The sequence below is a fragment of the Drosophila obscura genome, unplaced genomic scaffold (genome assembly GCF_018151105.1).
Source record: "Drosophila obscura isolate BZ-5 IFL unplaced genomic scaffold, ASM1815110v1 contig_181, whole genome shotgun sequence".
In the NCBI taxonomy this organism is placed as follows: Eukaryota; Metazoa; Arthropoda; class Insecta; order Diptera; family Drosophilidae; genus Drosophila; species Drosophila obscura.
In genome coordinates, this window is record NW_024542769.1 from 678,977 (window position 1) to 692,035 (window position 13,059).

The following is a 13,059-nucleotide window of genomic DNA, read 5'->3' on the forward strand; positions in this document are numbered from 1 at the left end:
GCCCTCTCTTTTCGCTATATTTTTTCTCATTTTCTGCCACCACTTTCCACCGCTCAAATGGCAGAAAACCGTTAAATTCAAATCAGAGATACCAGGCGCCCAGAAATCAGCAGAAGGTCGCGGCTTTTTTTAAATTCTCGTTTTTTCTTGTTTCTCTTTGTATTTCGTTGCCCTCTCTTTTCGCTATAATTTTTCTCATTTTCTGCCACCACTTTCCAACGCTCAAATGCCAGAAAACCGTTAAATTCAATTCTAAAATACCAGGCGCACAGAAATCAGCAGAAGGTCTCTGCTTTTTTTAAATTCTCGTTTTTTCTTGTTTCTCTTTTTTCGTTGCTTCTTTCGTGTTTTTTTTTAAATAAATAAACGAAAGGAAATGGCTTAAATTCAAAATTCAAAATCCATATCACAGTGACCACCAAACTCAATTTGCTGCGAATCCGCGCCAAGACCAAGGCCTCACCAATGGGAGCCGAAAGCGGTCCCAGCACGGCGTCGACAGATCTACCTCAGGATCGGCGCAATCTGGGTGACGATGACACAATAGACAGCAGGAGTGCCATCTACGACAGCGATGGCGAGAGCACGGGTGGCTCGTCCACCGAAAGTGAAAACACACCGCCGGGCGCCGCCACTGAGAATGCGGCCGGGACTGAGTAAGTTCTCCTGGTCTATGCTGACTGGATTCCTGCTAAAATATGCCCACTGCGATTGTTTCAGATTCTTCCAGCACTCGCCGGGGAACGCGCGACGCATCTTCAAAATCGTCGACCGCATAGCCGCCTCAAATCTGTTCCAATATGCCACCGAGCTGCCGTACGTGCAGCGAGCCATGGAGAACATGAATGCCAACATCACACTGCGCGTAGATCTCAAGGGTATGGTGGCCCGTGGGACAATCAACATACCGCCCCCGCCCTCCGATCGGGTGTGGGTGTGCTTCCGGGGGCCACCACGCCTGTGGATATCCACCAAGCCCCAAGTGGGCGACAAGTCCGTCGACTGGTCCATTGTTACCAACGTCATTGAGAGCAAGCTGTGCGAGGGTCAACAAGTTTTTGGTCTACCCGAATATGGTGGACTTTACCATACCCTTCCTGGCCAAACCCAGCTACGAGGACGAGTCGCCAGCATCGCCCAACTGAATACCAAAAAGGAGATTATTATTTTTTATATCATCTGAATTTAACACAAAGTGTGTGCAGATTTTCCACATTATATCTTATTTCGGAGATTAACTTGAAGCTTAGCTTAGATCCGAGATCTCTCTGGCACCCACCACGTGTACTTAGCCGTTAAGAGCAGAAAGACGATGAGCAGCGAAGATTGATTCCAAATGACAAGTTAAAAAACGCTTAAACGCCTATTTCGATCACACTCCAGAACAATCTACATCCATATTATTCTAAGTAGCTTAGGTTTGTTTATCTGTACAACTAATCGTACTATAACTTACAATTATATCAGACAAGTCAAAGGCTTATGACTTGCATTTTAACAGCCGCTCTGTGACGTCAACAAGACAACTATTCCAATAGCATAATGCAGGCATATAATAACTTCCCAACTAACTTAACTCGTAAATAAATATATAAAAATATATTGTATTTCAATTAGATTGCTAAGAATGCGTGTGAATTTTATATAATAACCGATTTTATTTCCGGTGTGTGGTTTCATTTATCATCAATCATTATACATACATATGTACTTAAAGCGTTTTAACTAAAATAAGCATACATATTACTCGTAAGCAGGAAAGGAACGAATTCGTACTTCCGTTTGCCAAATGAGAAACAAAACTATTTGCAAAAGTTCCCTTGAAAACTGAAATATCATTTACAGACTTATGTGAAAAGAATTAAACAAAATAACTAACTTTAGTAAACACATGAATATATGTAAATACAACATATGTACTTATTTATGTACGTGTATACCTTTTAAATAAATAAACGAAAGGAAATGGCTTAAATTCAAAATTTTTGAACTATTTTTATTTTTGTATATTTTCTAGGGAAAATTCCTTGATCCTTGAAAAGAAAGCTTTTCCGTTGACAAGACGCCCAGATCGGCACACAAATTTTTGGTTAATTGTTGTACAACAAAAGCTGTTGCTGTTATTATTGTACAACAACCGCCCTGAATTTGGTGGCGCTCAAACCCGAGATTATGTATTTTCAGATCGGCTTATATCAGGCTAACAGAAATCCGCAGAAGGTCGCTGCTTTTTTTAATTTCTCTTTTTTCTTGTTTCTCTTTTTATTTCGTTGCTCTCTCTTATCGCTCTAATTTTTCTGATTTTCTGCCTCCACTTTCCATTGCTCAAATGGCAGAAAACGGTTAAATTCAAATCTGGGATACCAGGCGAACAGAAATCAGCAGAAGGTCGCGGCTTTTTTTAATTTTTCGTATTTTCTTGTTTCTCTTTGTATTTCGTTGCTCTCTCTTTTCGCTCTAATTTTTCTCATTTTCTGCCTCCACTTTCCACCGCTCAAATGACAGAAAACCGTTTAATTCAAATCATAGATACCAGGCGCACAGAAATCAGCACAAGGTTGCTGGTTTTTTTTTTTTTAATTTCTCGTTTTTTCGTGTTTCTCTTTGTATTTCGTTGCTCTCTCTTTTCGCTCTAATTTTTCTCATTTTCTGCCTCCACTTTCCACCGCTCAAATGGCAGAAAACCGTTAAATTCAAATCAGAGATACCAGGCAAACAGAAATCCGCAGAAGGTCGCTGCTTTTTTAATTTCTCTTTGTATTTCGTTTCTCTCTTTTTTTCGATCTACTTTTTCTCATTTTCTGCCTCCACTTTCCACCGCTCAAATGGCAGAAAACGGCTAAATTCAAATCTGGGATACCAGGCGAACAGAAATAAGCAGAAGGTCGCTGCTTTTTTTAATATCTCTTTTTTCTTGGTTCCTTTGTATTTCGTTGCTCTCTCTTTTCGCTCTAATTTTTCTCATTTTCTGCCTCCACTTTCCACCGCTCAAATGGCAGAAAACCGTTAAATTCAAATCTGAGATACCAGGCGAACAGAAATCAGCAGGAGGTAGCTTTTTTAATTTCTCTTTTTTTCTTGTTTCTCTTTGTATTTCGTTTCTCTCTTTTTCTCGATCTACTTTTTCTCAATTTCTGCCTCCACTTTCCACCGCTCAAATGGCAGAAAACGGTTAAATTCAAATCTGGGATACCAGGCGAACAGAAATCAGCAGAAGGTCGCTGCTCTTTTAATTTCTCTTTTTTTCTTGTTTCTCTTTGTATTTCGTTGCTCTCTCTTTTCGCTCTAATTTTTCTCATTTTCTGCCTCCACTTTCCACCGCTCAAATGGCAGAAAACCGTTAAATTCAAATCTGAGATACCAGGCGAACAGAAATCGGCAGAAGGTCGCTGCTTTTTTTAAATTCTCGTTTTTTCTTGTTTCTCCTTGTATTTCGTTGCCCTCTCTTTTCGCTATTATTTTTTTTTATTTTCTGCCTCCACTTTCCACCGCTCAAATGGCAGAAAACAGTTAAATTCAAATTTGAGATACCAGGCGCACAGAAATCAGCAGAAGGTCGCGGCTTTTTCTAAATTCTCTTTTTTTTCTTGTTTATCTTTGTATTTCGATGACCTCTCTTTTCGCTATATTTTTTTCTCATTTTCTGCCACCACTTTCCACCGCTCAAATGGCAGAAAACCGTTAAATTCAAATCAGAGATACCAGGCGCCCAGAAATCAGCAGAAGGTCGCGGCTTTTTTTTAATTCTCGTTTTTTCTTGTTTCTCTTTGTATTTCGTTGCCCTCTTTTCGCTACAATTTTTCTCATTTTCTGCCACCACTTTCCAACGCTCAAATGCCAGAAAACCGTTAAATTCAATTCTAAAATACCAGGCGCACAGAAATCAGCAGATGGTCTCTGCTTTTTTTAAATTCTCGTTTTTTCTTGCTTCTCTTCGTGTTTCGTTGCTCTCTCGTTTCGCTCTAATTTTTCTCATTTTCTGCCTCCACTTTTTACCGCTCAAATGGCAGAAAACCAATAAATTCAAATCTGAGATACCAGGCGCACAGAAATCAGCAGAAGGTCGCTGCTCCTTTTAAATTCTCTTTTTTTCTTGTTTCTATTTGTATTTCGTTGCCCTCTCTTTTCGCTATTTTTTTTCTCGTTTTCTGCCTCCACTTTCCACCTCTCAAATGGCAGAAAACCGTTAAATTCAAATCTGAGATACCAGGCGCACAGAAATCAGCAGAAGGTCCCTGCTTTTTTTAAATTCTCGTTTTTTCTTGTTTCTCTTTGCATTTCGTTGCTCTCTCTTTTCGCTCTAATTTTTCTCATTTTCTGCCTCCACTTTCCACCGCTCAAACGGCAGAAAACCGTTAAATTCAAATCTGAGATACCAGGCGCACAGAAATCAGCAGAAGGTCACTCCTTTTTTTAAATTCTCTTTTTTTCTTGGTTCTCTTTGTATTTCGTTGCCCTCTCTTTTCGCTCTAATTTTTCTCATTTTCTGCCTCCACTTTCCACCGCTCAAATGGCAGAAAACCGTTAAATTCAAATCTGAGATACCAGGCGAACAGAAATCGGCAGAAGGTCGCTGCTTTTTTTAAATTCTCGTTTTTCTTGTTTCTCCTTGTATTTCGTTGCCCTCTCTTTTCGCTATTATTTTTTTTTATTTTCTGCCTCCACTTTCCACCGCTCAAATGGCAGAAAACAGTTAAATTCAAATTTGAGTACCAGGCGACAGAATCAGCAGAAGGTCCGCTCTAAATTTCTTTCTTGTTTGTATTTCGTGCTTCTTTCGCTTTTTTTCTCATTTTCTCCCCACTTCCACCGCTCAAATGGCAGAAAACCGTTAAATTCAAATCTGAGATACCAGGCGAACAGAAATCGGCAGAAGGTCGCTGCTTTTTTTAAATTCTCGTTTTTTCTTGTTTCTCCTTGTATTTCGTTGCCCTCTCTTTTCGCTATTATTTTTTTTTATTTTCTGCCTCCACTTTCCACCGCTCAAATGGCAGAAAACAGTTAAATTCAAATTTGAGATACCAGGCGCACAGAAATCAGCAGAAGGTCGCTGCTTTTTTTAAATTCTCGTTTTTTCTTGTTTCTCTTTGTATTTCGTTGCCCTCTCTTTTCGCTATAATTTTTCTCATTTTCTGCCTCCACTTTCCACCGCTCAAATGGCAGAAAACCAATAAATTCAAATCTGAGATACCAGGCGCACAGAAATCAGCAGAAGGTCGCTGCTCCTTTTAAATTCTCTTTTTTTCTTGTTTCTATTTGTATTTCGTTGCCCTCTCTTTTCGCTATTTTTTTTCTCGTTTTCTGCCTCCACTTTCCACCTCTCAAATGGCAGAAAACCGTTAAATTCAAATCTGAGATACCAGGCGCACAGAAATCAGCAGAAGGTCCCTGCTTTTTTTAAATTCTCGTTTTTTCTTGTTTCTCTTTGCATTTCGTTGCTCTCTCTTTTCGCTCTAATTTTTCTCATTTTCTGCCTCCACTTTCCACCGCTCAAACGGCAGAAAACCGTTAAATTCAAATCTGAGATACCAGGCGCACAGAAATCAGCAGAAGGTCACTCCTTTTTTTAAATTCTCTTTTTTTCTTGGTTCTCTTTGTATTTCGTTGCCCTCTCTTTTCGCTATATTTTTTCTTATTTTCTGCCTCCATTTTCCACCGCTCAAACGGCAGAAAACCGTTAAATTCAAATCTGAGATACCAGGCGCACAGAAATCAGCAGAAGGTCGCTGCTTTTTTTAAATTCTCGTTTTTTCTTGTTTCTCTTTGCATTTCGTTGCTCTCTCTTTTCGCTCTAATTTTTCTCATTTTCTGCCTCCACTTTCCACCGCTCAAATGGCGGAAAACCGTTAAATTCAAATCTGAGATACCAGGCGCACAGAAATCAGCAGAAGGTCGATGCTTTTTTTAAATTCTCGTTTTTTCTTGTTTCTCTTTGTATTTCGTTGCTCTCTCTTTTCGCTTTACTTTTTCTCATTTTCTGCCTCCACTTTCCACCGCTCAAATGGCAGAAAACCGTTAAATTCAAATCTGAAATACCAGGTGAACAGAAATCAGCAGAAGGTCGCTGCTTTTTTTAAATTCTCGCTTTTTCTTGTTTCTCTTCGTGTTTCGTTGCTCTCTCTTTTCGCTCTAATTTTTCTCGTTTTCTGCCTCTACTTTCCACCGCTCAAATGGAAGAAAACCGTTAAATTCAAATCTGAGATACCAGGCGCACAGAAATCAGCAGAAGGTCGCTGCTTTTTTTAAATTCTCGTTTTTTCTTGTTTCTCTTTGTATTTCGTTGCCCTCTCTTTTCGCTATAATTTTTCTCATTTTCTGCCTCCACTTTCCACCGCTCAAATGCCAGAAAACCGTTAAATTCAAATCTGAGATACCAGGCGCACAGAAATCAGCAGAAGGTCGATGCTTTTTTTAAATTCTCGTTTTTTCTTGTTTCTCTTTGTGTTTCGTTTCTCTCGCTTTTTGCTCTAATTTTTCTCGTTTTCTTCCTCCACTTTCCACCGCTCAAATGGCGGAAAACCGTTAAATTCAAATCTGAGATACCAGGCGAACAGAAATCAGCAGAAGGTCGCTGCTTTTTTTAAAATTCTCTTTTTTTCTTGTTTCTCTTTGTATTTCGTTGCTCTCTCTTTTCGCTCTAATTTTTCTCATTTTCTGCCACCACTTTCCACCGCTCAAATGGCAGAAAACCGTTAAATTCAAATCAGAGATACCAGGCGCCCAGAAATCAGCAGAAGGTCGCTGCTTTTTTTAAATTCTCGCTTTTTCTTGTTTCTCTTCGTGTTTCGTTGCTCTCTCTTTTCGCTCTAATTTTTCTCATTTTCTGCCACCACTTTCCACCGCTCAAATGGCAGAAAACCGTTAAATTCAAATCAGAGATACCAGGCGCCCAGAAATCAGCAGAAGGTCGCTGCTTTTTTTAAATTCTCGCTTTTTCTTGTTTCTCTTCGTGTTTCGTTGCTCTCTCTTTTCGCTCTAATTTTTCTCGTTTTCTGCCTCTACTTTCCACCGCTCAAATGGCAGAAAACCGTTAAATTCAAATCTGAGATACCAGGCGCACAGAAATCAGCAGAAGGTCACTCCTTTTTTTAAATTCTCTTTTTTTCTTGGTTCTCTTTGTATTTCGTTGCCCTCTCTTTTCGCTATATTTTTTCTTATTTTCTGCCTCCATTTTCCACCGCTCAAATGGCAGAAAACCGTTAAATTCAAATCTAAGATACCAGGCGCACAGAAATCAGCAGAAGGTCGCTGCTTTTTTTAAATTCTCGTTTTTTCTTGTTTCTCTTTGTATTTCGTTGCCCTCTCTTTTCGCTACAATTTTTCTCATTTTCTGCCTCCACTTTCCAACGCTCAAATGCCAGAAAACCGCTAAATTCAATTCTAAAATACCAGGCGCACAGAAATCAGCAGATGGTCTCTGCTTTTTTTAAATTCTCGTTTTTTCTTGCTTCTCTTCGTGTTTCGTTGCTCTCTCGTTTCGCTATAATTTTTCTCATTTTCTGCCACCACTTTCCACCGCTCAAATGGCAGAAAACCGTTAAATTCAAATCAGAGATACCAGGCGCCCAGAAATCAGCAGAAGGTCTCTGCTTTTTTTAAATTCTCGTTTTTTCTTGCTTCTCTTCGTGTTTCGTTGCTCTCTCGTTTCGCTATAATTTTTCTCATTTTCTGCCTCCACTTTCCACCGCTCAAATTCCAGAAAACCGTTAAATTCAATTCTAAAATACCAGGCGCCCAGAAATCAGCAGAAGGTCGCTGCTTTTTTTAAATTCTCGCTTTTTCTTGTTTCTCTTCGTGTTTCGTTGCTCTCTCTTTTCGCTCTAATTTTTCTCGTTTTCTGCCTCCACTTTCCACCGCTCAAATGCCAGAAAACCGTTAAATTCAAATCTGAGATACCAGGTGCACAGAAATCAGCAGAAGGTCGCTGCTTTTTTTAAATTCTCGTTTTTTCTTGTTTCTCTTTGTATTTCGTTGCCCTCTCTTTTCGCTATAATTTTTCTCATTTTCTGCCTCCACTTTCCACCGCTCAAATGCCAGAAAACCGTTAAATTCAAATCTGAGATACCAGGCGCACAGAAATCAGCAGAAGGTCACTGCTCTTTTTTAAATTCTCTTTTTTTTTGGTTCTCTTTGTATTTCGTTGCCCTCTCTTTTCGCTATATTTTTTCTTATTTTCTGCCTCCATTTTCCACCGCTCAAATGGCAGAAAACCGTTAAATTCAAATCTGAGATACCAGGCGCACAGAAATCAGCAGAAGGTCGCTGCTTTTTTTAAATTCTCGTTTTTTCTTGTTTCTCTTTGTATTTCGTTGCTCTCTCTTTTCGCTCTAATTTTTCTCATTTTCTGCCTCCACTTTCCACCGCTCAAATGGCAGAAAACAGTTAAATTCAAATTTGAGATACCAGGCGCACAGAAATCAGCAGAAGGTCGCGGCTTTTTCTAAATTCTCTTTTTTTTCTTGTTTATCTTTGTATTTCGATGACCTCTCTTTTCGCTATATTTTTTTCTCATTTTCTGCTACCACTTTCCACCGCTCAAATGGCAGAAAACCGTTAAATTCAAATCAGAGATACCAGGCGCCTAGAAATCAGCAGAAGGTCGCGGCTTTTTTTTAATTCTCGTTTTTTCTTGTTTCTCTTTGTATTTCGTTGCCCTCTCTTTTCGCTACAATTTTTCTCATTTTCTGCCTCCACTTTCCAACGCTCAAATGCCAGAAAACCGTTAAATTCAATTCTAAAATACCAGGCGCACAGAAATCAGCAGATGGTCTCTGCTTTTTTTAAATTCTCGTTTTTTCTTGCTTCTCTTCGTGTTTCGTTGCTCTCTCGTTTCGCTATAATTTTTCTCATTTTCTGCCTCCACTTTCTACCGCTCAAATTCCAGAAAACCGTTAAATTCAAATCTGAGATACCAGGCGAACAGAAATCAGCAGAAGGTCGCTGCTTTTTTTAAAATTCTCTTTTTTTCTTGTTTCTCTTTGTATTTCGTTGCTCTCTCTTTTCGTTCTAATTTTTCTCATTTTCTGTCACCACTTTCCACCGCTCAAATGGCAGAAAACCGTTAAATTCAAATCAGAGATACCAGGCGCCCAGAAATCAGCAGAAGGTCGCTGCTTTTTTTAAATTCTCGCTTTTTTTTGTTTCTCTTCGTGTTTCGTTGCTCTCTCTTTTCGCTCTAATTTTTCTCGTTTTCTGCCTCCACTTTCCACCGCTCAAATGGCAGAAAACCGTTAAATTCAAATCTGAGATACCAGGCGCACAGAAATCAGCAGAAGGTCGCTGCTTTTTTTAAATTCTTTTTTTTTCTTGTTTCTCTTTGTATTTCGTTGCCCTCTTTTTTCGCTATAATTTTTCTCATTTTCTGCCTCCACTTTCCACCGCTCAAATGGCAGAAAACCGTTAAATTCAAATCTGAGATACCAGGCGAACAGAAATCAGCAGAAGGTCGCTGCTTTTTTTAATTTCCTTTTTTTCTTGTTTCTCTTTGTATTTCGTTGCCCTCTCTTTTCGCTCTATTTTTTCTATTTTCTGCCTCCACTTTCCACCGCTCAAATGGCAGAAAACCGTTAAATTCAAATCTGAGATACCAGGCGCACAGAAATCAGCAGAAGGTCGCTGCTTTTTTTAAATTCTCGTTTTTTTCTTGTTTCTCTTTGTATTTCGTTGCTCTCTCTTTTCGCTCTAATTTTTCTCATTTTCTGCCTCCACTTTCCACCGCTCAAATGGCAGAAAACCGTTAAATTCAAATCTGAGATACCAGGCGCACAGAAATCAGCAGAAGGTCGCTGCTTTTTCTAAATTCTCTTTTTTTTCTTGTTTATCTTTGTATTTCGTTGACCTCTCTTTTCGCTATATTTTTTCTCATTTTCTGCCACCACTTTCCACCGCTCAAATGGCAGAAAACCGTTAAATTCAAATCAGAGATACCAGGCGCCCAGAAATCAGCAGAAGGTCGCGGCTTTTTTTAAATTCTCGTTTTTTCTTGTTTCTCTTTGTATTTCGTTGCCCTCTCTTTTCGCTACAATTTTTCTCATTTTCTGCCACCACTTTCCAACGCTCAAATGCCAGAAAACCGTTAAATTCAATTCTAAAATACCAGGCGCACAGAAATCAGCAGATGGTCTCTGCTTTTTTTAAATTCTCGTTTTTTCTTGCTTCTCTTCGTGTTTCGTTGCTCTCTTTTTCGCTCTAATTTTTCTCATTTTCTGCCTCCACTTTCTACCGCTCAAATGGCAGAAAACCAATAAATTCAAATCTGAGATACCAGGCGCACAGAAATCAGCAGAAGGTCGCTGCTCCTTTTAAATTCTCTTTTTTTCTTGTTTCTCTTTGTATTTCGTTGCCCTCTCTTTTCGCTCTTTTTTTTCTCGTTTTCTGCCTCCACTTTCCACCGCTCAAATGGCAGAAAACCGTTAAATTCAAATCTGAGATACCAGGCGCACAGAAATCAGCAGAAGGTCACTGCTTTTTTTAAATTCTCTTTTTTTCTTGTTTCTCTTTGTATTTCGTTGCCCTCTCTTTTCGCTCTAATTTTTCTCATTTTCTGCCTCCACTTTCCACCGCTCAAATGGCAGAAAACCGTTAAATTCAAATCTGAGATACCAGGCGCACAGAAATCAGCAGAAGGTCGCTCCTTTTTTTAAATTCTCTTTTTTTCTTGTTTCTCTTTGTATTTCGTTGCCCTCTCTTTTCGCTATAATTTTTCTCATTTTCTGCCTCCACTTTCCACCGCTCAAATGGCAGAAAACCGTTAAATTCAAATCTGAGATACCAGGCGAACAGAAATCAGCAGAAGGTCGCTGCTTTTTTTAAATTCTCGTTTTTTCTTGTTTCTCTTTGTATTTCGTTGCCTCTCTCTTTTCGCTCTAATTTTTCTCATTTTCTGCCACCACTTTCCACCGCTCAAATGGCGGAAAACCGTTAAATTCAAATCTGAGATACCAGGCGCACAGAAATCAGCAGAAGGTCGCTGCTTTTTTTAAATTCTCGTTTTTTCTTGTTTCTCTTTGTATTTCGTTGCTCTCTCTTTTCGCTTTACTTTTTCTCATTTTCTGCCTCCACTTTCCACCGCTCAAATGGCAGAAAACCGTTAAATTCAAATCTGAAATACCAGGCGAACAGAAATCAGCAGAAGGTCGCTGCTTTTTTTAAATTCTCGCTTTTTCTTGTTTCTCTTCGTGTTTCGTTGCTCTCTCTTTTCGCTCTAATTTTTCTCGTTTTCTGCCTCTACTTTCCACCGCTTAAATGGCAGAAAACCGTTAAATTCAAATCTGAGATACCAGGCGAACAGAAATCAGCAGAAGGTCGCTGCTTTTTTTAAATTCCCGTTTTTTCTTGTTTCTCTTTGTGTTTCGTTTCTCTCGCTTTTTGCTCTAATTTTTCTCATTTTCTTCCTCCACTTTCCACCGCTCAAATGGCAGAAAACCGTTAAATTCAAATCTGAGATACCAGGCGAACAGAAATCAGCAGAAGGTCGCTGCTTTTTTTAAATTCTCTTTTTTTCTTGTTTCTCTTTGTATTTCGTTGCTCTCTCTTTTCGCTCTAATTTTTCTCGTTTTCTGCCTCCACTTTCCACCGCTCAAATGGCAGAAAACCGTTAAATTCAAATCTGAGATACCAGGCGCACAGAAATCAGCAGAAGGTCGCTGCTTTTTTTAAAATTCTCTTTTTTTCTTGTTTCTCTTTGTATTTCGTTGCTCTCTCTTTTTCGCTCTAATTTTTCTCGTTTTCTGCCTCCACTTTCCACCGCTCAAATGGCAGAAAACCGTTAAATTCAAATCTGAGATACCAGGCGCACAGAAATCAGCAGAAGGTCGCTGCTTTTTTAATTCTCTTTTTTTCTTGTTTCTCTTTGTATTTCGTTGCTCTCTTTTTTCGATCTAATTTCTCTCATTTTCTGCCTCCACTTTCCACCGCTCAAATGGCAGAAAACCGTTAAATTCAAATCTGAAATACCAGGCGCACAGAAATCAGCAGAAGGTCGCTGCTTTTTTTAAATTCTCGTTTTTTCTTGTTTCTCTTCGTGTTTCGTTGCTCTCTCTTTTCGCTCTAATTTTTCTCATTTTCTGCCTCCACTTTCCACCGCTCAAATGGCGGAAAACCGTTAAATTCAAATCTGAGATACCAGGCGAACAGAAATCAGCAGAAGGTCGATGCTTTTTTTAAATTCTCGTTTTTTCTTGTTTCTCTTTGTATTTCGTTGCTCTCTCTTTTCGCTCTAATTTTTCTCATTTTCTGCCTCCACTTTCCACCGCTCAAATGGCAGAAAACCGTTAAATTCAAATCTGAAATACCAGGCGAACAGAAATCAGCAGAAGGTCGCTGCTTTTTTTAAATTCTCGTTTTTTCTTGTTTCTCTTTGTGTTTCGTTGCTCTCTCTTTTCGCTCTAATTTTTCTCGTTTTCTTCCTCCACTTTCCACCGCTCAAATGGCGGAAAACCGTTAAATTCAAATCTGAGATACCAGGCGCACAGAAATCAGCAGAAGGTCGCTGCTTTTTTTAAATTCTCGTTTTTTCTTGTTTCTCTTTGTATTTCGTTGCTCTCTCTTTTCGCTTTAATTTTTCTCATTTTCTGCCTCCACTTTCCACCGCTCAAATGGCAGAAAACCGTTAAATTCAAATCTGAAATACCAGGTGAACAGAAATCAGCAGAAGGTCGCTGCTTTTTTTAAATTCTCCGTTTTTTCTTGTTTCTCTTTGTGTTTCGTTTCTCTCTCTTTTCGCTCTAATTTTTCTCGTTTTCTTCCTCCACTTTCCACCGCTCAAATGGCAGAAAACCGTTAAATTCAAATCTGAGATACCAGGCGCACAGAAATCAGCAGAAGGTCGCTGCTTTTTTAAATTCTCTTTTTTTCTTGTTTCTCTTTGTATTTCGTTGCCTCTCTTTTCGCTCTAATTTTTCTCATTTTCTGCCTCCACTTTCCACCGCTCAAATGGCAGAAAACCGTTAAATTCAAATCTGAGATACCAGGCGCACAGAAATCAGCAGAAGGTCGCTGCTTTTTTTAAATTCTCGTTTTTTCTTGTTTCTCTTTGTATTTCGTTGCTCTCTCTTTTCG

At 39.1% G+C, this 13,059-nt stretch overlaps 1 protein-coding gene across 1 annotated transcript; it reads left to right on the forward strand.

The window, feature by feature from the left end:
• Positions 1-407: 407 nt before the first annotated feature.
• Positions 408-1,572, forward strand: LOC121404040 (testis-expressed protein 2-like). The gene is made up of 2 exons (XM_041592566.1): positions 408-656; positions 721-1,572. The coding sequence occupies exons 1-2, from the start codon at positions 466-468 to the stop codon at positions 1,181-1,183; spliced, it is 654 nt and encodes a 217-aa protein (XP_041448500.1). The 5' UTR covers positions 408-465; the 3' UTR covers positions 1,184-1,572.
• Positions 1,573-13,059: the final 11,487 nt, after the last annotated feature.

Excerpts from the sequence above, each read along its gene's own strand:
- LOC121404040 (XM_041592566.1), top strand. The coding sequence starts at position 466 with ATGGGAGCCGAAAGCGGTCCCAGCACGGCGTCGACAGATCTACCTCAG. Across the intron at positions 657-720 it reads GAGAATGCGGCCGGGACTGA|ATTCTTCCAGCACTCGCCGG; the intron begins GTAAGTTCTCCT and ends CGATTGTTTCAG.